The following is a 24,315-nucleotide window of genomic DNA, read 5'->3' on the forward strand; positions in this document are numbered from 1 at the left end:
TGACAGCGTAGAGGCAGACTGGAAATGGGGGGAGAGAGAGAGGGGTATGACGTGCAACAAAGGTCTCAAGGCCGTAATCAAACCCAGTACGCTGCAGTTATATGGCATCTTCTGTAACCTTTCAGCTAATGGTTAATAACACAAACAGTTTACAGAATTCTTTTGATACATCATTCATGGTCAGACTTGAATGAATGGGGAAGATTAATCTAACTGTACCAAAGCTCAATGCCATTCCTCACGTAGTTCTGGAGGTTTTTGTACATATATAATATTGAAAAAGACTTTACAAGTCACTGAAGCATACTGGGTTATTTGCCTAAAACATGGTAGAAAAAGGGCAGAAACACTGTTTGTCTGAAATATACTGTATAAACTGTAACAGTTGTGCTCAGTTGCAACCATCATCAAAGCTGACCTAAACCTATAGTGAGTCTGGACGGGAGATTATGGCCACCCAGGTTGAGTGAAGCCAAATAGATTTCCTGCCAAATGAGCCAAAGCTAAGATTGAATCCCCCTATTGATTAAATGCCAAACGCAATGAAGATTAATTACTCGTGATTCACTCAAAGACCGAATGGATGGTCCCCGTGTGCCCTCTTTCTCGATTATCTCTCGTTATCCCTGCATTGCTCTCGATCTCTGTGCCACTCAGGGCTTCAATCTCTTATTCCCTGCTTTTCCACCCACTCACTCATTATTAACCACTGGTTTGGCATTAAAGAGGGCAGAGGTTTTTAGGTTTGAATGAATCTGTGACCCAAAGGCGGTAAATTTATATATGGAAAAATGTACAGTAGGATCACGTAAACGAAACAGATAAACAAAATAGAAAATCGATATACCAAGTTTCTTTTTCTCATATATTTCTTTCCCTTCTCTCCGATGTGTTCATTCTATAGCTTCTCAGCTAGAAAAATGCTCTACCATTAGCTCCTATTTTTCTTACCTATCCTGCCGCCGATGTTTTCAAAGTAATGAGTTTACAAACTGAAGTTGAGTTAGGTAGAAGTAGATCACAGAGAGAGATTACTGCTGTGGAACTGGCGACTTCAGTCATTGTTGTTCCTTCAGGGCTGGCCTGATAAATCACTGCAAGTACAGCGAACCCCAGGGTGTCTTCTACTCCCGTGCCTGCATCAAGACATTTTGACTAAACACAGGAAATAGTAATTCTCGTCCCAAATGCTGCTGCGACAGCCGGCAAACATCTGTGCCATCATTAGCAAGTTTAAGCATTACTGGTGTGTCAACATTACTGGGTTAAAATGACTCCCTCACATTGTCGTCCCAGGGTGACAGCAAGCGCATGGAAGATGTGAACTGCTATTTGTCGTTGCCCTCGACTCGCCACCACCACGGCGACTCCCACAAGGTGGCAACGGTGGGCCGCAGCTCCAGCAGCCTTTCCGGGAGTGGAGGCCTGTCGGTCAGCTCGAGAGACAGCTTCATCATCTCCACCTTGGTCTGCTCCACCAAACTCACCCAGAATGGTAGGTGGATGTGTGTGTGTGTGTGTGGGGGGAGGGGGGGGTAGGTGTTATACTGTTCAAATAGCCCCTTTGTGATATTGTGTTGACATTAAGCTACTCTAGAGACTTGGCAGGGCAAAAACACACACGCAGCCTTATACGCACAAAGGTTGAAGAGAGGTTAGTGCTGAAATTATGAGGAGGAGGGTGTTTGAAATTAAACCTGACACGTCAAAAAAACATGAATTAACATCTTCTGTCAACAGAGTAATAAGGTCAGGACAAGACAATGAATCATCTGTTGGCTGTGGAATTGGTAGAGGACAAATCCACTGCTTAGACGATCTCTTCAAGTCTGCAAACACTACTGGTCTAGTGTACATACGTCTTCTTTTGGGCTAAATAGTTAGGAAATTCGTATTTCTCCTTAGAAAATCCATACAATTTTTACAGAAGTGCAGGTAACATGCAACCCTATCTGACCTTATTAGGCCAAGTGGTATTTTTCGGTTTAGGGCTAAAAGTTGAGTCATGATGGCTGAAGGGTGAGTTGGGGTGAGGTTAGGGCAAAGGAGACGTCCAGCCAATTAACGGTAGTGAGTAGTATGGTGAGTCAACGGTATGTTAATTAGGTCAATGTTGCCAGAACTATGAGGGTGTGTGTGTGACGTGTTATGGTCATGGAATAGTAAGCATCGGATAGGGGGAACTGTGTGCTTACATCGATTTGTTTAGTGAGGAGTGTCGCCCATTTTGTCCTACACACTCTGGCAGGCAGCCACATAAGCTGACACACACACACACACACACACACACACACACACACACACACACACACACACACACACACACACACACACATCTACAAATGCATAAGCGCACGTACATTCCAGACAGTAAGGTGCATCAGGCACAGGTGCAGTGCAACAGCTGTTACTGAGGAAGCCAGTCCATCACTATAATGAACATTATCCTGCGATATTAATCACCTGTACCACACACACACACACACACACACACACACGCACACACACACACACACACACACACACACACACACACACACCACACACACAAAGACTCTCAGGCATGCATGCACACAGTGTTGTTTTGGGGCCACCCACCAGATGTGCGGCTTGGCTTGGTGAGTCAGAAATTATTGGACAGGAAAAGCAGTGAGCTTCAAGCGGGCAGCCCTACAGAGACATGGAAATCTGCCCCATGTCAAACTGTAGCAGAATTAATGACAGAAACTGTGGATTTGAATGTTCAGTTGCAAGTCTCACTAAGCAGAGGAAGATGACAAATCATCACTTGACAAATTGCTGCTTTGTTGTTTGTTATTCTATTGATTCTTTTTTAGTACAGTTTAGTACACAAAATGACAAGAAATTCAAAGAAGAACTGTATTCTAAGTAGGGATGCACCCTGACTTTGCAGTCCCGATACCGATACCTGGGCTTTGGGTATCGACCGATACTAAGTACCGATCTGATACCAGTGTTTAATTAATAAGCTGTATGCCTCACTGTGTGGAAGTGACTGGGATCATTCTTTCATGTGTAAGGCAACATCAGGCTTGACTTAAACATTGCTTTCCTAACTTTGTAAAACAAAATGTGACAAATATATACATAGATATAAATTTAGTGAATTGTAGCTTATTGTTAGAGTAATAAATCGTATACCAGCAACTTGGTAAAAAAATCTTTAAAATTAACAGGAATTACAATTCAGAAGTAAACCTTTTAATGCAGCAACAAATTGGTCAAAACTTAAAAAGGAATTCAATTTCCAGTCTATAATGTATATAGTATATAAACATAGAATTGAACCGAATTGAATAGATCGGCTTCGTTGAAACCGATACCCGATCCAGCTATATGAGTCAGTATCGGCCCGATATCTGATCCAGTCTCGGTTATCGGTGCATCCTTAATTCTAAGTATGCATATGTGCATCCAAAACCCCAACGTATTAAATTTACTATGATATGAAATGGACAAAAGCAGCAAATTGCTCATTATCGTATATTTGCCAGTTTATTTTCTGTCTAGTAAATGATAGTGAATGACTAATTGTTTCAGCTCTAATTTCAACACAGTGTAACAGCTCCAATCAAATCCATCTTATCATCTTATCTCCTATCTTTCGCATTATATTAAAAAGTGTCAAGTCACTGACGGGTAAATTCAGTGTAAAAGTTTAAACGTAGTCTGCGCAACACAGAAGGAGACACACAATGTCAAATGTTCGGAAAGGACAAAAAGGGAAAAATTAATTAATTATAATAAAAAAAAGACATTCAACTAAGAATACATTTCCATTACAGCAGTGTTGATCAGCATCCACTCTTAAACAAGACAGCTGCATTAAAGACAGCTAAACAGAAAATGTGCTCTGTGTGTCTCTCCTCTCCAGTGGGTCTGCTGGGGCTGCTCAAGTGGAGGACTCGACCCGAACTCCTCAAAGAAAACCTTGAGAAACTTAAAATCATTGATGGAGAGGAGGTGGTCAAGGTCAGTAGTGTGAATGCAAGTGTGTATTTGTATAAGTGTGTAGACTGGCTCTCACCGGACCTCTCCTTTGTCTGTATGTGTGTGTTTAGTTTCTGCAGGACACTCTGGATGCCTTGTTCAACATCATGATGGAACACTCTCAGACTGACGACTACGACATCCTCGTGTTTGACGCCTTGGTGAGTGTGTGTGTGTGGTGTGTGTACCCAGATAATGTTGTGCGTGTAACTCTGTGTGTGGCTTGTCAACAGATGCAGCTGATTTCGTGACAGGCTGTCTCAGCGTGTATCGAGTCTGACATCTTTGCGTCTACCTATCCATCTTTTTTTCCAAACAAACACGTCTATCAGATGATTGTACATAACTTCTTATCTGCCTTGTAAACATGTAGCCTGCTCAGTCTCTCTGTTTCTCCCCTCTGCCTTGCCAGATATACATCATAGGTCTGATCGCCGACAGGAAGTTCCAGCACTTCAACACAGTGTTGGAGGCCTACATCAAGCAGCATTTCAGCGCTACACTGGCCTACAAGTAGGTTACTTCCTGGATCACTTCCTTCTATCTTGTTGTGTTACATTTTGTATGCGTTTCCTGAATGACAGAAGGAACTGTTCTCATCACCATGTATCAGATTTGAATGAATATATGATGTACAAAGTTTCTACCCCTTTTCTGATCAGAACACTTAATGTGAATCTGACAAAGATAGGTTCATTTAAGTTTACATTTTAGGCATTTTGACTGTGAATGAAGCCATAAGACAAATGTAAACATTGTTGGCAAGCAACATGTAATGTGTATACGAGCAAAATATGACAAGAGTCACATAGATAGTTGATAAGTGCTCCAAAAAGCAAAAAGTTTAGTCGCAAATCAGTATGCTGAAATGCAAAAATCCTTGAGAAAGCAAAGAGTCTTGAGAAGGCAAAGACATCTCCTTAATGCATCTGCCACAGGAGACTTTAAACTCACTGAGCCCAACTGGCTATTTAAAGGAACAGTGTGTAACATTTTGGGGGCTCTATTAGCAGAAATGGAATATAATATTCACAACTATGTTTTCATTAGTGTATAATCACCTGAAACTAAGAATCGTTGTGTTTTTCATTAGATTAGAATGAGCCGTTCATATCCATCTTCATATAGGGAGTAGGTCCTCTTCACGGAGTCCGCCAGCTGCCGTCTGACTTCCGTTGCTCCTAAAGTAGTGTTATTATGGTATGGATGGCCTCTCAGCGAGGTTACCACGGTTTTGCACTCGGCGGCTCACGTTACTGCAGTCTATGGAAAGGAAGGACTGAGCAGAGGGCTACTCAGTTGGTTGCAATCTGCAACAACACTGCTGGATGCCGCCAAAATCCTACACACTGTACCTTTTTAAGGTTTAAATTATTTTCCTGTGGTCTCCATAAAATGCCAGCTGACTATTTAATTTAGGTATGACTTAAGTATGATGCGTTAATGACAGCGTGTTAGACTTCACGTCAACAATACAATACTTCTATTGTGTGAAAACATAAGCAGCGTATCAGCAATGTTCTTGTTCGCGTTTCAAATGAAGGATTACGATCTTTCACGAGGCAATTCTGCCACCTCTAGGGAATTATGAAGTCTTTTAAATCTCATTAGATAATCTCAGTCATGCTTTGTCATCAAGCCAAAAAAAAACAGACTGTTTTGTGGTTCCTAGAAAGTTGGACAGAACGAGCTCTAATGTTAAGTGACTGAATGCTGCACTGTACCCAGCTGCCACTGGAGGTCAGTGTGTGTGTGTGTTGGCCTTCGGAGCACTTGACTGAAGAGGATTAGAGTTTTAACCCTGCCTCTCTGTGGAGTAGCAGCTAAAGCACTCAGCCGTGCACCCCAAACACTTCAGTCTGCTTCTTACTCTCTGTTAATTCACTTAAGTAGATTCAGTGGGCGCTAGAGACAGCATTTCTTTGCATTGCCAAAGCTTCAGTTAGGAAATTAACAGCATTTCTAACTCTTCCTGCTCTCTTTCCCCGCCCTGAATCTTTTCTCCTACTTTTCCCCAACTGCTTCTCCTCCTCTCAGTCTCCTTTTGCCCAATTGTCCCTGCGACTCTCCTCCTCTCTGAACTGCTTTTCTCTCTTCACTTCATCTACACATCTGTCTCTCCACCATCACTCCATCCCTCCCCTGCCAGTGTGTTGGTGTTCACCCTCTTTAAGAGGGTCACCGCAGCTTAACGCCTGTCAGCCCAGAGGCTGTTATGTAAAACTCTCTAACTCCCTCTCACTACATTTTAAACTCCCTATCTCTTGCTCTTAAAAAAGCATAAATCCTCCTGTGCTTGCCTTTAAGCCATGCACCAAAACAAAACCAGGGAAGACTGACTGGTAATAACGTTGGTAATATTTCCAAGGCCACCCTGACGGCAGTGAGGCCAGATTAGAGTTCATTTTTTTTAAGGGGACTTTTATTGTTTAAGAGGATTGCGTAGTAGTTTTAAACCAGTTAGTGAGTGATCCCTTGTTGCCATTTCATGGAAATAGAGCCACCACAAAGCCAAAACGCTCAGCCCTCCTTTAGGCCTACAGTATTGCTTTACGTGTTATGAATATGCTGGTATTGTATGCAATTGAGATGATGCAGTGGGAGATTGGTGGTAGGTCATAAACTTAGACTGAACTCTGTGCCACCCACACCTCTCCAACTGGTTTGACACACTGGAAAATATTTATGTGTGTCTAAAGAGGCCTGCGGGGTGTGCATGTGTTGGAGAATGATTTTTTTCACCATGCATCTGTGGGCAAATCAAAATGTCTGTGAGCTGTGTGAAAGGTACATCTGTCGAGGTGTGAAATACTATTTTGCCATTTTTCCACCTTCACCTCCTTTCTGCCTGTCGTCTTCTCTCGCTCTCACTCTGTTGCACTCTGTCTTTCTGCTCTATGGAAGTAAAAAATGGAGTTGGTGATTCATTTTCCAACCTGTGGAACATCAGAAAAGGATTCTGACTGAATGATTTTGAATTTTGTCTTCCCTTTTTAAGCCTTTTCTTTCTGTCCGTCCGGATTCTCATCTCTTTCTCACATCATTCTCTCCCAGAAAGCTGATGTCGGTGTTGAAGAGGTATCTGGATGTGTCCAGCAGAGGCGAACATTGTGAGCCCATCCTCCGAACCCTCAAAGCCCTCGAGTACATCTTCAAGTTCATCGTCCGCTCACGCATGCTCTACTCCCAGTGAGTGTTTGTGTACTTTTGTTTCTGTGGACTGATCATTATGTTAATGACGTACTGAGTTTCTTTTTGGATCCACAAATAGATATTCTTGTTGAGCACACACAGAGCCCAGTGACACTGCAGGAGTAATCGTTTTTGACAGCTCCGTGAGAAAAAGGCTGCTGATTACAGCACTAAACGTTGCTAATAAGCATTGATGATGAAGTGCAGCGTCCGGATGAGAGCTAATGGCAGGGCGAAGGCTGCTGAATGGGCAGCCAGAGAAACACCAGACAGACAAGGTTGCTGCAGCAGAGAGTTATGACACCCACTGTGCTGAGCTGAGAGCTGCACCATACGATAAGTGTAAACTCCATTTGTACCTGCTGAGCAAAAATTTATGCTGACAGATCAGAAGCATGATCCACAACAAGTGTTATGTGCCTTGCCTATGGGTAGTGTTTGGTATATAAGACACAATCGTGTGCGTAAGAATTGCCTCTGTTGGAAGCAGCGTATTAGTGGTTGTATAACTGAGTTGGGATGGTATCTCTGTCTGTGTGTGTGTATGTTTGTCTTTTGAAGTCCACTGGTCAATGAAGGCCAGCGTTTTAATCTTCTAGAGGGCATCGCAGGCTTTGTTTGTTGAAAATTGGTGTTGTTTGCTTATCGACGTGTTGGGCGTGTTTGTTTATTTATTCAGTGTGTGCGGATTTGTGTGGGTGTGTTAGTGTGGATTCCCAAGTGTGCGTGTTTATGTGCATCACGTACGTTTACAATAGCCCACCCATGTACATTCAAGCATACTTCTAAGTATACAGATGTAGGCAAAGTTGGTAACGTTCCGTTAAAGAGAGAAAAACCCACAATGGTCACTGAAATAACTTGAAACTGACAAAAGTAATAATAAATAAAAATTCACTGAAAATTAACTAATGAAAATCAGATATTGTTTTTGAATTATGGTTCAGCAGAATCATTTAAAAAAACAAACTAATGAAACTGGCCTAGACAAAAATGATGGTAACATTAACTTAATATTTTGTTGCACAACCTTTTGAGGCAATCACTGCAATCAAGTGATTTCTGTAACTCTCAATGAGACTTCTGCACCTGTCGACAGGTATGTTGGCCCACTCCTCGTGAGCAAACTGCTCCAGCTGTCTCAGGTTTGAAGGGTGCCTTCTCCAGACAGCATGTTTCAGCTCCTTCCACAGATTTTCAATAGGATTTAGATCAGGGCTCATAGAAGGCCACTTCAGAATAGTCCAATGTTTTGTTCTTAGCCATTCTTGGGTGTTTTTAGCTGTGTTTTGGATCATTATCCTGTTGGAGGACCCATGACCTGCAACTGAGACCAAGCTTTCTGACACTGGGCAGCACATTTCGCTCCAGAATGCCTTGATAGTCTTGAGATTTCATTGCACCCTGCACAGATTCAAGACACCCTGTGCCAGATGCAGCAAAGCAGCCCCATAACATAACCGAGCCTCCTCCATGTTTCACATTAGGTACAGTGTTCTTTTCTTTGGATGCTTCATTTTTGCGTCTGTGAACATAGAGCTGGTGTGACTTGCCAAAAAGCTCCAGTTTTGTCTCATCTGTCCAAAGGACATTCTCCCAGAAGCTTTGTGGCTTGTCAATATGCATTTTGGAAAATTCCAGTCTCGCTTTTTTATGATTTGGTGTCCTCCTCGGTTGTCTTCCATTAAGTCCACTTTGGCTCAAACAGTGACGGATGGTGCGATCTGACACTGATGTACCTTGACCTTGGAGTTCACCTCTAATCTCTTTGGAAGTTGTTCTGGGCTCTTTGGTTACCATTCGTATTATCCGTCTCTTCAATATGTCATCAATTTTCCCCTTGCGGCCACGTCCAGGGAGGTTGGCTACAGTCCCATGGACCGTAAACTTCTGAATAATATGTGCAGCTGTAGTCACAGGAACGTCAAGCTGCTTGGAGATGGTCTTATAGCCTTTACCTTTAACATGAAGGTCTATAATGTTCTTTCTGATCTCCTGAGACAACTCTCTCCTTAGCTTTCTGTGGTCCATGTTCAGTGTGGTACACACCATGATGCCAAACAGCACAGTGACTACTTTTCACCCTTTAAATAGGCAGACTGACTGATTACAAGTTTGAAGACACCTGTGATGCTAATTACAGGACACACCTTAGTTTAATATGTCCCTATGGTCACATTATTTTACATCTTTTCTAGGGGTACCATAATTTTTGTATAGGCCAGTTTCATCAGTTTGTTTTTTAAAATGATTCTGTTGAACCACAATTCAAAAACAATATCTGATTTTCATTAGTTCATTTTCAGTAAATTTTTATTTATTATTACTTTTGTCAGTTTCAAGTTATTTCAGTGACCATTGTGGGTTTTTCTCTCTTTAACGGAACGTTACCAACAACTTTGCCTACGTCTGTATGTCTGTGTGTGTGTGTGTGTGTGTGTGTGTGTGTGTGCACCACATTACTCCTGGAGCTCCATTCGCCAGCCTCCCCTGAGTATCTCTGAACCGATAAATCTCACTCTCCGCTTTCTCTCCTCCTCTATCTGTCGTCCCCCAAACTAGCTGCAGTCCACAACTTCAACTTGCTCTGCATCTAAAGTTTTCCCATCAGATTTCTCCTTCTATAAGGCCTCGTCATACCAACAGAGAATCAGGTATTCAAGGGAGGCGCTGGTGCTGTAGGTGCATCTGTAAGGCTCCATCATCATCACCATCAAGACTAGCAGTCATTAATAGTTAAACAGGCGGAACTGAAGATTTATTAGCTTGTCAAATCGTCTTCGTGTTCATGCAAAGTCTATTAGAAGCATGTGATGTTTGCTTCACAAATATGTAAGGCACGCTGTACCAGATTTTGCTCTTTCCCTCACCTTCTTTCTGTCCTTCACGCCCTAGCTTTCACATTACTTCCCTGTAGTCTAGATCATCGGATGTGTCTGTTGCTTTTTCCTTCCCCGGAGCACCTGCTATGTTCTATATTTCTCCTCTGTCTTCCACTCGTCCTCTTTCTTGCCATCCCTCCCTTCATCTTTAAATCTCGCCTCCATTTCTCTCCTCTTTTCATTTTTCACACACCTTTTTCTATGGAAGCACTTTGCATCTATCTTGTCACATAATGTTTTATAATATGAACATCTTTTCTCATTAATGCGATAAGGATCTTATCATTTTGAGCTCATTTCTGTTTACAATGAGATCTTATATTACGATTATGTAGTATCATCTTAATCTTATGTTACTTTATGATAGGAAGACATAATATCTGGTAATAGTAATATCTTAAAAGAATGTGAAATAGTTCATAACTCGGAGAGCACAGACCTCAACCCCCCCTCTCCGTTCAGCTTGCGCCATCATCCACGTGTATTTTTGTTTATGTTGAAATCAGCTGTACGTAGCGGAGCATCGTGAAACACTTCATTCAAACTGAAACAAAATAAAACTCACCTAAACCGTCGTCGTTACTTTTTCAAACAATCACCAAGTGTGCTTTGGTCGAACTCAACTGTAATTGCACCGAGTTTAATGTGAAAAAAACGCTAAATCTACAGTTGTCACGATCCGGATCGCCACCTAAATCTAATGGATTGTTCATTGTGCCACACCCCACCCCTCCAAAAAATGTGTTCAAATCCATCACAGACTTTTGGAGTAATCCTCCAAACAGACAAACCAACAAACCAACGCCGGTTGAAAACACAACCTCCTTCCTAGGCCTTCGACCTTGGCGGAGGTAATAACATGACATTCATCACATGGACTTTATTTAGTTTATTCCGTCCTTTGGTTACAGAAATCCCAAGCTTCAATGACCAAACAATATATTGATGAATTCCAGCTTTTTCAGAGGCCTAAGGGGTGTACAATGTTTATTCAATTGTCTGCATGAATAAACTCTTAAGCACAGATAGGATTTAACAATACTCAAGGTAATTGTGTGACTCATTGCACCATTCTTGCATTTTTTAAAGTTTCACTGATCGGTCTTAGAGGAGCAATATAATTTGTAATATACGTTATTGACGCATCGCGGCGATGTTGATCACTGCACCGTTTATTCGCTCGTCTAATTATGTGTTGTGCAAAATATCTGCATTTAAAATGTTTACTGATTGGTCCAGGAGGGAAACTGCAATTATAAATCATAACAGGGTGACATTTGGGACTGATTTGGTTTGGAGGAGATTTCACAATTCATGGGGGACCTGTTCGCCTTGTTGTTTGCCTTGTCGTTCTCCTGTTCCCTTTCCTCCTATTATCCATAGCTACATCTAGTTGAGCTGTCCTCCTTCTGTACTTTCCCCCACGCTCCCTCCGTTCCTCAGATTTTTCCTCAGTGTACCTCACTCATTTCCCTCCCCCCCTGTTGATTCCCTGCCCTTCATCCCTCTCTCTCTTCTCTCCATCTGTCTCCAGTATTAGTTTGCTGAGCTAGTATGACGTTGTGCTCATGTGTGGGTATTGAGTGCATGTGTGTATGTGTGTGTGTGTGTGTGTGTGTGTGTGTGTGTGTGTGTATAGATGAGCAACAGTCACATACATCTTTAGAGTTGGATTAAAGTGACACCCAGGCTGTAACATACTGTACTAAGTATGACTATTTTAGTGAAGTGTACGTATATGTGTGTGGCGTGGGCTGACCCTGACACATCTAGACGTCATCTCTCTACACACAAGCACACATACACATTTATGCACAGACAGGGCCGGTGGATTAAGCAGGACAAAGCGTCTGTAATCATAACTGTACTCTGCAAAGAGCCCAGTGATAATACCTCTGTGTGTTACCGCCTAATCCCTCCCCCCCCCCACCCCTCCCACACATGCTAAATTTGCTGTGTGCCACATGCTAATCCTTCCCTCCAGAACTCATAACTTCTATTGTAATTAACAACTGCACAGCTCCACTGAATCATCATGCAGAGATAGTGAGGAGACGGGGGGTAGGGAAGGGGCGGAGAGATGGATGAGAGAGAAGTTTGCTCGGGGCGGAGGAAGTTAGACTGAAGGGATGGTAGAGGAGGAATGTGTGGGTGTTTGTATGTGATGTGAATAGCAGCAACAAAGACAACCCTGTTTTTTTGTTATGTCAGAAGAGGATTGTTCACTGCAGTCGTTGCTTGTCAATGTTTAGTTTTACCACGTCAGCACAATACTGCATTAGTTTGCTGCATCACTATAATTGAATATAGGGCTGTGAATTACAAGTGTGTACTGGGTAGCTCTTTAATTACTTAGTCTGTATCAGGGTTAGAAGATGTACTCAGATATTTCACTTAAGGTAAAGTAATACCACAGTGTAGAAATACTCTGTTACAAGTAAAAATCCTGATGCTGGGTAGCTTGTGAATTTCCCCCTGGGGACCAATAAAACTTTATTGATATAATAATATTATAATTTATTTGTGTATTATGTTTTGTATTGTTAATCTGAATCTGCAAAGTAATAACTTAAGCTATCGGATAAATGTAGTGAAGTAAGTAGCATAAAATAGAAATACTCAAGTAGAGTATAAGTACCTCAAATTTATACTTAAGTACAGTACTTGACTAAATGTACTTAGTTACTTTCCACCATGACACTTAATATGTAAAATGAAAATATTGACTCAAGGGTTAAAGTGCAATATAGCACCTTCATGTTGAATGCATTTTCAACCATATTATTGAAAAGAGAGATGTGAGGAACTGCAGCCAATTCAGTTGATGCCTCATTTCACACAAAATAAAAACAAAACTCCAGAATCTAGGTGTAATGTCACTTGTTGCTAGATTACTCTGTGTTAGCACTGAGAAAGCCAGCGCCGGCTCGGTGAAGATAACTTCCAAAACATTATCGTTAATAACTTTGAATCAATTTAAACTGTGATGAGAAACCAGGGCTGCTCGATTATGGCAAAAATCACAATAATTTTGGAAACATCATACATTTAGAAACATACATTTTAAAGTTAAATGCATCAATCTGGTGCAATTTGGGCCCTGCTGAGCAGGGGAAAAGTGCACCGTGTAAAGGAAAGGGTCGTGCTGGATTTATAACACAAGACAAAACAAGGGTGTCATTGAGAAACGGAACGCGGCACGATAATCGTTTATGTGATTATCTTGTTTTCATAATCTTTCGAAGCCCAAATCATAATTGTAATTAAAATTTTGATGAACAGCCCTTTGAGAAACTACTGCAGAATAATTTCCATCCCAGTGGTTTTGATTGACTATATATAAAAATCATGTCACAAACTCACACCTGGCTCAAGTTATAGAGGTGACAGATGATAAAAAGGGTACCAGCAAGAACAAGAGATACTGTGAACTAAACCCCGAGTAAATTGTCCATCCATGTATGTTCATCTAACACATTACATTTTTCTTATTGTTATATTTAAGTTTAAGTTAATCTATTTTCTTTTGCATTACACTCAATAGTATTTCCATATTGTTGTTGCACTGAAAACATATAAATAAGGCTCTTTCTGTCTACATTTACATCCAACTTGAGCGTCTTGTCAGCTATCCTTGTTTTGACACTCTGTCTCTCATTGTCTCTCTCCACGCTCCACCCTCACTGATTATTCACCCCCCCCCCTGTTGTTTTCTCTCCTCTTTCAATTCCTTCCCTCCATCTCCCTTGCAAATCATGTCACGTTGTGTTTTCCGACGTTCGTCTTTCTCCCCCTTTCTGTTTTTCCTGTTGCATTTCCATTAACTTCCCCCTGCCCTTCTCCTAGGCTGTACGAGGGGAAGGAGCAGGAGGACTTTGAGGACTCGCTGAGGAGTCTTTTTGAGTCCATCAACAGCCTGATGAGAACAAACTACACCGTCACTCTGCTGCTCAGGGTAATCATGCATGCTCACCCTGCACACCGTACTTCACCACCTAGCACTCCTCTTTACATCCTTCTCATCTTTATCCAAACCTTTTTTCTGCTTCTCCTGTTTTAGTTTTTTTACATTTACCTGTCTGACTCTGTCTCATCTTCCTGCTCCTCCTCATGCTCCAACTTCTCTAATGTGATCTCTCAATCTGATTCTGACTTCATCACATTTCTACTGCTTAAGGCTGGCCCACATTAAAAGTGTCATTCAAAATTTGAATGATTTTGAAAATGTGAGAGTGTGAAAGTGTCATTCAAAATTTGAATGATTTTGAAAATGTGAGAGACCCCGCACATAACGACATATTATTTAAAATTTTACAGTTTTGTTCCTATAGTGTGTGGAGAGCAACGGTTTGGCCAAAACAGCACACCAAACACTAACAGATCCCATTCATGAACAACTACTGGCAGACGACGGGCAGGAAGAATTAGCAGTTATTTTTTGCACTACTTTGTAATGAAAATTGACGAGTCATGGAGACACATTAAATAAACACTTGTGTTGTTAGTTTGCATTTGCCGCGGCCACCATGACCGCAATTGTTGTCCTTACTTCTTCAGTCAGCTTGGTTCCCAATTGGCTATCGCTCTTTCCCACATGACTGTGTCATCAGCTGTCCTCGGGGTTCCCCACACACAACAGGACATGTTTTTTTCCCGTCAAAGCTCTTTATTGGTTTTTGCACGGATATTAATAACATGGATAGTTAGCAGTAGTGTTAACAGTGGTCTGTGGTTATCAATCATAAACCCCACTTCAACCCACTCCCCTCTACACCAGTTCTGGGTCTCTACCCGGTCCTCATCCCACACGGCTACCGAGGAGTTTCATTCACACACATGCATACCAGGACAAGAAGAAGGGGGAAAAAACAACAAAAAACACAATAATAATAAATAAATAAGATACATAAATCTTGATTTGATGATCTGATAGTAAATATCGAACATGTTTAATATTTGCAATTTGAAATCAGTGCGTCCATGATGGACTTCTGAGCAGATCGGGGGATGTAAAAAACACTCTTAACATACCTCACACCACAGGAATATATAGCAAGATAATCTTTAGAACCATCAAAGAATCGGGGCTTTGCTGTCCTTTGTCGGGAGGGAGAAACCGGGCCCAAATTCGGCTGGATTATCACGTATTGTGTGCCCAGCATTAATGTCTTCCTCTCATCTCACTACTTACACCAAGGCAGACATACAAACGGATCGAGTCACAAAAAGTTAGGCAGACACACAAGTGGCTATGGAATATAAAACTGATGGCAAAGTCACCTTCTGTTCACTAACCACTTCCACAGGATTTTAAAACAGTATTTTAACAGTATTTACTCGTTGTATGGGTGTGTGTGTGTGTGTGTGTGTGTGTGTGTGTGTGTGTTATCAGGTCGCTGCTATGAAGTACCTGCCAACAGTCCTGCATGATGTTGAGAAAGTGTTTGATGCCAAACTCCTCAGGTAAGCTTACCTTTAAACACACACACGCTCTCTCTCTCTCTTTCACACACACACACACACACACACGCACACACACACACACACACGCACACACACACTAGCACCTTATCTTTGGTCTCATTCAGGGACACTGAAAGAGAGGATATATGGGAGCTTTCAGCTCAGCTGAAGTTTCCCTCTTGGCTTTGTTCGATGACCCCCATCCTTCTGTCCCCCCACACATTCCATCCTGGTTGAGCTGTACCTTCTTTATCAGGTGATAAAAATCTCATCAAACTGACATATACACAAGGATGCACACTCAAACACACTCTGCACCTCCTCCATGTGCCCCTGAGTGACTTGACAATTTCGGTGAAACCATCAAACAAAACCCAGTTGAACCTCCTCTCTTAGGTTTGCTCCGAGCCTCCTGAAGAGCAAAACGATTTGGAATGGCTTGTTTAACCTCTCCTTGACCCGAATCAAACTCACAATATACAGTTTAGCCCAGGAAATGACCTCAGTCTACATGCTTCACCAGTTGAAACATTTTTTTTCTCAAAGTAGAAATTTCAGGCACTTGATTTGTCCTCCAGCAATTCCACAATCTAACATGGATCCATTTTTTTGGTACAAGCTTGTTACTTTACCGAAAGAAGGTGTTGATTGATGTTCTCTTGAACGGCCACATTCTATTTCAAACACCCGTGTCCTCATGATTTCTCTTTTCACCTTTCTGTGACCTGTGTGTGCTTTTGTGTGCTTGCATTATCCACATCTGCCAGCTCAGTCTCTGGAGTGGCTCGATGTCAACACGGTGTCACAAAGGTGCTACCTTTAACACCTGCCACTCAGACACGCACAAGCCCATACACACAGGTAGGAAGGTGATGAAGGGCAGAGAGTTTTAAAAATCAGCGCACATATTCTCACATTCTGTCATTCATTTTCATTCATATTCAGTCACCCCTATTGTCGGTCTTCTGCACTTCTTTACACACACACACACACACAAATATACCCGAGCCATCTAAACTTGAAAGTAAGGTCCCCATTGCATTCCTGATCAGAATCGCCTCAGGCAAAAGCTAGCTGTGTGAATTACAATCACCGTGCATGAGGTGGACATCAAAGCTTTGTCTCAGCTTCTGTACTGTCACATTGCTGCACCTTGTAAACTCACCTGTACTGTGATCCGCCGAGCGGTACAAGCACAGACTTTGTCAGCTATGCCTGTGTTTTGTTTGCTCTAGGTGTCTTTTATATGTCTTTGGCCCTATGCAGACCTAGCATTAACATGTGTCTTGGGTGATCCGATCACAAGTGGACGGCTCTAAGTACATCAGTTCACGCCTGAGGCCTGTAGTACGAAGCAGGATTTGGGGTTAGTGAGGGAACTTCAGAGTTAACCCTGGGTTTTCAGTCCTACGACGGTGGTTCACTTCTTACTGGGGTAGTTCACCATGGTAACTTATGCTGAACACATAACCTGCTCCTGCTTCGGGATAAGAGATCAACTCGTAGAAAAGCACAGCCTGCTGACCAATCAAAGTTCGATGCGCAGGTTGTATGATAATATTACACAAAGACGAAGAAGTTGAAGTCATAATCCAGACTAAAAGCCTCACAGTTAAACTGCCAAGTGCAGTGCTGTATGCTGTGGGTGCTTACGGCTTTGAATTATGTTTTTATTTTTATTTTTTTATTTGCTCCCAAGTCCGTTTCACACCGTCGGAGCTGAAATAGTCATACACGTCAGGTCCATACCATTAAATTATCTATTCTATTTTGAAAACTTTTTATAATATCACTGCCCCATCTAGACAACTATATTTGACTTTTGGGTATTCCTAAATTAATCAAATTAATTAATTATAATATAAAACTCATAAAATCATATTATATTATAATATATATATAAAAAAATATATAAATAATAATTAATTCATTTATTGGCATTTTTTTTTATTTGCCAGCTGTCCTTCCTGCATGCATGTTTTTTCCTAGACTTAATTATAGTGGTTTTGTTGCCTAAACCTACAAACAGCATGACAAAGCACCAGTATGTGACAAGTACGGATGAGAATATGTCAGTTGAGGTGGTCCTTCCATGTTGCCCAGGACACATTCGTGTACACACAGCGGTCTGAGCGATCGGATCTCAATGTGTCCTCAATGCGTCTTGAGTGCATTCACACCTGTACTTCGAGCTGTCCACTTGTGATCGAATCACTCAAGATGTATATTAATGCCAGGTCTGAACAGGGCCTATGTGGGAATAGGCTGACATTTGGGGTTTTAATTAAATTCAGCTCAGATGATTAGTGGGCCTGATAAGTCTGCACTGAGCCTCTGTGCCTCAGCGTGTCCTTGTGCCAGCTTATGCACATCAAAAGTCATACAAACCTTTTTGTTGTGTTTGGGAGCGGAGCTGGTGCATTTCATTCTTTTATACCATTAATGAAAGTGCTTCTGCACCCTGTGTGGCTTAATTTAAGGAGACGGAGACAAAGTGAGAGATGGACCAAAAAATGGAGACAGAGGGTTTGCCACGCTCTGAGCATTCAATCTTTCTAAGTGACATCAGGGCTTGCAACCAGCCTGTTTAATTATTCTAAAATTGAATTTGGGGCGGAGGGATGACTCAAACCTGTGTCTTCATTAAAGCGTGTTTAGGCTTTGGATCATTTGTTTTCATGCAGCATCTACAGCTTTGCTGATCTACGCTGCACTCTGCTTTTAGTGGTTGCATATTTTATGACCTTAAAGGAGAGGTGTTAAAAGCTTGAATTACAAAGGCGCGGTTGTGTTTTTAATCTTTGAATCAAATACATGGTGGGAATAATCAGAGCAGGGAGATTTTTGTTAAAAATCCAAACACGTGCATAATCTGTGGAAAATTATTCCTGAATATTTATGTGCTCATTTTTAAGAAAACAAGCCTGTTGCTCCTCCCGTATAATGATCTCGCTGATTATTTATTGCACCGCCTATTGCTTTCTCTCTCCAGTGAGCTGCTGCATGACTTTTATTCCTGCATCCCCCCTGAGGCACTCCAAAAACAGAAGGTGAACTCCATGACTGAAATCGTCAGCAGCCAACTCTTCCAGAGGCAAGGTGTGTCATTTTTTTTTTCCAGTTACTGCCCTCGGCACTGAGCTGCTAACCAATACCGGACTTAACGGTTGTGTGAAGAACCAATCACAGATGTTCACACTACCAAACAAATGCCAACTCATTCTGCGTGGAATCCTACAGAGCATTAGTTGCTTCTCACTTAAAGGTTGGGATCACATTAAAAGGTCTATTATACAGTGAGTAATTCCAGCCCAGCACCAGGACTGGGCAGCTGTTCCCACTGTACTTTATGACCAGTAAGGGTGTCCTTCGCTTCAAAGGTTTTTATCTTACATCACAGCACAGTGGATAAAAAAGTGGTGCATACTGCAAGGGTAATGTTCCATTCCCTGTAGGGCGATCCAGCATCAGCCAAATGATGAAAGGAAATACTGGTGTTTATGCAATAATGCTTTATTTGCTTTACCGCAACGTACACACACATTCAAATCAATTGAATTTATAAAGAAATTGCTTGACCCGACATGTTACATAATTTCTATCAAAATCTTTTGAATTGTCAATATTTGCCAGATTTACCTTATTTATTTGTTTGTTATAAGAATAAGAAAATGAAAGATAAACGTACTTTAAGTAGGGCTGTCGATCGATTAATCACATGATTGTCTGTAGTTAATTGCGTTAATCGGAAATTAATCGTACGTTTTTATCTGTTCAAAATGTACCTTAAAGGGAGATTTGTCAAGTATTTAATACTCTTATCAACATGAGAGTGGGCAAATATGCTTGCTTTATGCATATGTATGTATATATTTATTATTGTAAATCAATTAAAAACACAATACAATGACAAATATTATAGATAAACCCTCACAGGTACTGCATTTAGCATAAAAAAATATGCTTAAATCATAACATGGTAAACTCAAGCCCAACAGGCAACAACAGCTGTCAGTGTGCTGACTTGACTATGACTTGCCCAAAACTGCATGTGATCATCATAAAGTGGGCATGTCTGTAAAGGGGAGACTCGTGGGTACCCATAGAACCCATTTTCATTCACATATCTTGACGTCAGAGGTCAAGGTACCTTTTTGAAAATGGCCATGCCAGTTTTTCCTTGCCAAAATTTTGCTTAAGTTTGTAGCGTTATTTAGCCTCCTTGGTTGGTACTTATAGATTCCTTTAGTTTTCTAGTTTCATATGATACCAGTATCTTCACTGTAGCTTTAAAACTGAGCCCGCTACAACATAAAAATCCCCACATGTGTTAAATAAATTAGTGCCGTTGAAACGAATTTGTATTAAGGCGTTATTATCACGTAAACTTTGACAGCCATAATTTATATAGAAATAACTTGACCTGACATTTTACATAATGTCTTTCAAAATCTTTTGAATTGTGAATATTTGCCCGATTTACCTTATTTATTTGTTTATTATTAGGTTAAGAAAATGATAGAAAAGGATAAACCTACTTTTAGATTATCTGCTGCTTCAGCTAGCATTCAAATAAAAACAACATGTATATTTGTGTTTAGTTTGCCAAACAATTTTTTCCTCAGAGGCTATTTTCTATTGAGATAAAGAAAACAATATGGGTATTTGATGGTGATGCTCTAACAAACAATTTCAGTGCTGCTATGTTCACCTCCACTGACATTACAATCAGTGCAATGGACCCCAGTCAGGTACCATATTATTACAATCAGCACAAGTGGCACCAATTAATACCCTGGTGAAGGTCAAGTCACTCTTGCTGAGATTAAAGAGTTGTGAGGAGGCTAAAATAACATCGACCTAAGCATATATTTGTAGTCATTGGCAGTATCTGATGGTTTCCTTTTGTCCTTGTGGTGTTGACATTCTCCTATCCGCCCAGACTGAAAACGTCCATGAGCCTTATTACAAGCAGAGAATGAGTACACAGTTCACGCCTCCGTAGGTGTTGGTGGTGCATATAGAGAAAGATGTTATCCATATTAATGTCACAGGTGGTTCCTGCCGTCTGCCAAAGGAGAAGAAGTAATATCACCTAATGTTTGAGGCAGATAAGACGGGAAGTGTTTTCAAAACGTTGCAGTTTCACTGTCACTTTTCTGACAATGCCTACTCTGCTTTTAAGTGATTTTCACTAGAACGCATGTTTTTGTCTGTGTCGTACCTTTTAAAAGGCAGTACACATCAATGATCACGCACTCCGCACCACCCCCTACCTCTGTTCAGCCCTATTATGTCTGTCTAATTTGCTTGTAGAGGGGTGATAAGTGGTGGTTTCCCCTGCAGAGGACCACATGGTGATGGATAGAGTGGGCTACTGCTGTATAATACAGAGTCGATAAGGGGGGCCATATTCGGGCCTCTGCAGTGCAAACTGGGAGAATTGGAAGTAGGCTGTGAGTGATTGTGGTGGACCAAATTTGGTTCAGAAATCGGTCTGAGTGGGACCGAGATTGGACGCATGCTGGGCTCTGCCAGACAGATCAATGACACTATGGAGAGGCAGGTTGTGTGTGAGAATGCATTCATGCACACATGGAGCAGACACATTTGTATGTATTTGTTTCAGAGTGACTGATGACACTATATTTGGGTGTGTGAGTATGTTTGTGCATTTCAGTGTTTGTGCGGTGGTGCATGCTAAATGGGTGTGCGTGCACTGCCTTGAATGTTGTTTTTTTTCCCCAGTGTAGCAGTGGGTCCTCTCATCAGTCAGTTGCTGCCAGCCAAGTCAGTGGCCGGTCCAGGATACGCTCTTTTGGTATTGATCCTGGCTCAGATGATTGATTCCCCAGGGGCCGCGGCGACAGGCTCGGGCCTCTGGCTCACTGTCAACGCGCTCGGAGTTGCACTCTGTCAACAGGAAAGGAAGGGGAGAGGGAAGAAGGCGATGAAAGTATTGGGAGAGGGAGCGACAGGTAGAAAAAAAAAGAGAGCAGGATGAAGAGAAACCAAGCACAGGAATGTAGGACATCTCGCCGAAATGCTACACATCAATTATGGCAAACTGAGTCCTCTGAATTATCAGTCAATCTGTGGAAGACAGATGACTGTCCTGCAACCATTTTGGAAGCAGGCATTTGGAAATTGCTTTTAGCTCCCGTCATAACCTAGAGTGTTTTGAATTCACGCCAAGAGTCATTTCGAGAGTTTGTCATTTCTGAAATGGTGGAAATCTCCTTTTGGGGTAAAACTTTTAGAGGTGGAGTCAGGCAGAGGTAGCGGAGAGACCAAGGAGATATGAAAAAACAGAGGAGGAAAGGATGGAAAATGGAAAACTAATTTGCAAAAGAAGGGAGACAGGAAGAGGAGGAGGGAAGAATCTTTGGGAAAGCTGATTGGTGATTGGTAAAGGTGGGGCAGAGGAATGGGAAAGATAGATGACAGAAGAGTGAGGAAGAGACAAATGCTGGTTAGAAAAAGAAGGAACAAGGGATTTGAGACTGCTAAAGAGAGAGGAGAGAACAGGTGGACGGTGCTGCTGGGTGAAAACAAAATAGCTCGGGGAGAGTGAAAAAATAAGTTAGTGAGAGAAAGAGAGAGGCTGGCCTTGTTTTGCTATTAAGCAGTCCAGAAGTGATTAAAGTTTAAGGCCTGCTCATACGCAATCTATCAGCAAACCTGCATGCCCCCCCCCCTCATTCGTCTGGCACAGCGCTTATTTATTTATTCGCTCTTTCATACATTGGTTTATTCCATCTCCAGCCCTGCCTCGCCAAATGAGGGCTGACACTCAGTCTAATTGAGATGCATTTTAGCATCGGGATGCTAATCAGAGGGCTTGTATGCTATGGTGCCGTTCGTCCAGGAGGCTGAAATATGCAGCAGAGCTGAGATCATATATTTATAATGGCTAATGGCCCCCGGTGTCCTATCACTGCTCTGCAATCCATATTTAATAACCCTACCTGCCTATCTGACTGTCAGTGTGAGCAGGGCCTGCCAAGCTCGCTCTCCAGGGAAAAATGTCAAGCCACAGTGTAGGAGAGGTTAGATGATGGTTTGTGTGTGTGTGTGTGTGCGTGTGACAAGAGATCACCTGGACGCTCCTGTTTGACAGAGAGTAAGAGTGAATGATCTCAGAGATCATTATTTTTTGTTTTTTACTCTATATTAAAAAAAAAATCTGTAAATTTATTGTCCTCTATTGCAGACATGAAAAAACAGATTAGAAAATCAATAATATAAAACATCTGGGTGGTAACTATTCTTTGTTATTTTATCTATTTTGTTTACTCATCCGGAAATGCATAATGAGAAGCAGATTTGTGTTTGCTCCATTTTTTTTTCCCTCACCAATTTCTGAGGTGTCCTCATTGCAAGAGGACACTGGTCAACATCTTCTCTTAGCAGAAAACACTCAGAGTGTGTGGGGAATGAAATCTGGATGAAAATTGTTTTTAAATGAATCAGCTCTTTTCTGAAAGAAATATGTGCATTTTCACCAATTTGGTGAAAATTGGCAAAACCCAGAAAACGATAAGTCCTTAACTACTATATATGTATGTGAGATTGCTGTTAGTCAGTAGGAAAGCAGTTGCTATTTTTGTAATGAGGTCCCATCCCGTCACATGGTCACATGTATTCATTTTTCTCCAATCCTGGTTTGAAATGAGTGAGCGTGTGAGCGTGTGGGTCTGTGTGTGTGTGTGTGTCTGTGCCGGTCCAACTTGCTGATTCTGTGTCCATGTGCTTGGCTTTCTCATGACTGGTTGCATCCATGGGCAGCGTTTGAAGGGATTGGATTTTTTTTTTCTTACTCAAACAAACGCTCCAAGGATTAAGGCTCTTGGCAAGCACATACTATATACACAATGCCAACATACACACCCACTGTGGCACACATGCACAGATACACATGTGCGTCCTGTCACACGGGTTAATCTGGTTTTGAGACAAAATTAAATTGACGAGGCGCATTATGGCTCAATTTAGGCAAATTACAATGGCGTCGGGCAATCACTGTGACAGATTGAGAGCATCGACACTGATAAAGGGGGGAAAAAAGAACGAGACATCAGGGAGAGCAAAGAGCAGAGGGACAGAGGGATGAGTCTGTCATTGTGTTTGCCCACTCATTCCCCAAAGCTGGCCAAAGTCCCTGAGTCAATCCACTAACCCTAGTCTGCATTTTCTCAGCCAGGCCGCCATTTGCCCTCCTCCATCTGTACAGCTGGAGAAAAGACTGCAGTCCTGTCACCCGTCATGTAGCACATATTAAACAGATTAAAGGAAACCCCACTCGTAATGCTCTTGTAAGATGACTTGTTACAGATCTAGGTATATAGGTATCTCTGCAACATGATGTAATAATAACTCATGATGCAGAAAATCACAAAAGCTCCCTGTGCCATAAAAGTATTTTTATTCTAATGTGTCATTCATATAAATCTAATATAAACAGCAGCAATCCCATTACTTAAATTGCTTGTGCTTTACTGCAGCGCATTATACAGTATTGTTGACATTGTTCACACTCATGTCTATATTCCCCCTCCTGTGATTACTTAACAGATGCATGTCAGCGCTTGATGAATATGGATGAGTGATGTACTGTACAGCTATTATCGTCAGGATTTAATCAGTGTTGAGTGATCTCGGTTGTTCCCGCACTCTCTACCAATCAGCATTAGCGACAGGTCACTTTAGGTTAGAGTGATATTGAACGTGGTTCTCTACATCTGTCCTGTAAGAGAGCCTTATATGA

The 24,315-nt window shown here is 41.6% G+C and overlaps 1 protein-coding gene across 1 annotated transcript in view; it reads left to right on the top strand.

The window, feature by feature from the left end:
* dock2 (dedicator of cytokinesis 2) overlaps window positions 1–24,315 on the top strand; it is a 115,450-nt gene that overhangs the window by 13,288 nt on the left and 77,847 nt on the right. The window contains exons 17-24 of the mRNA XM_074648823.1: window positions 1,297–1,495; window positions 3,896–3,993; window positions 4,083–4,172; window positions 4,424–4,524; window positions 7,066–7,200; window positions 13,932–14,040; window positions 15,478–15,548; window positions 18,541–18,647. Coding sequence (XP_074504924.1) covers window positions 1,297–1,495; window positions 3,896–3,993; window positions 4,083–4,172; window positions 4,424–4,524; window positions 7,066–7,200; window positions 13,932–14,040; window positions 15,478–15,548; window positions 18,541–18,647 — 910 coding nt within the window. The remainder of the gene's footprint in view (window positions 1–1,296; window positions 1,496–3,895; window positions 3,994–4,082; window positions 4,173–4,423; window positions 4,525–7,065; window positions 7,201–13,931; window positions 14,041–15,477; window positions 15,549–18,540; window positions 18,648–24,315) is intronic.

Source organism: Sebastes fasciatus, chromosome 10 (assembly GCF_043250625.1).
Source record: "Sebastes fasciatus isolate fSebFas1 chromosome 10, fSebFas1.pri, whole genome shotgun sequence".
Taxonomy (NCBI): domain Eukaryota; kingdom Metazoa; phylum Chordata; class Actinopteri; order Perciformes; family Sebastidae; genus Sebastes; species Sebastes fasciatus.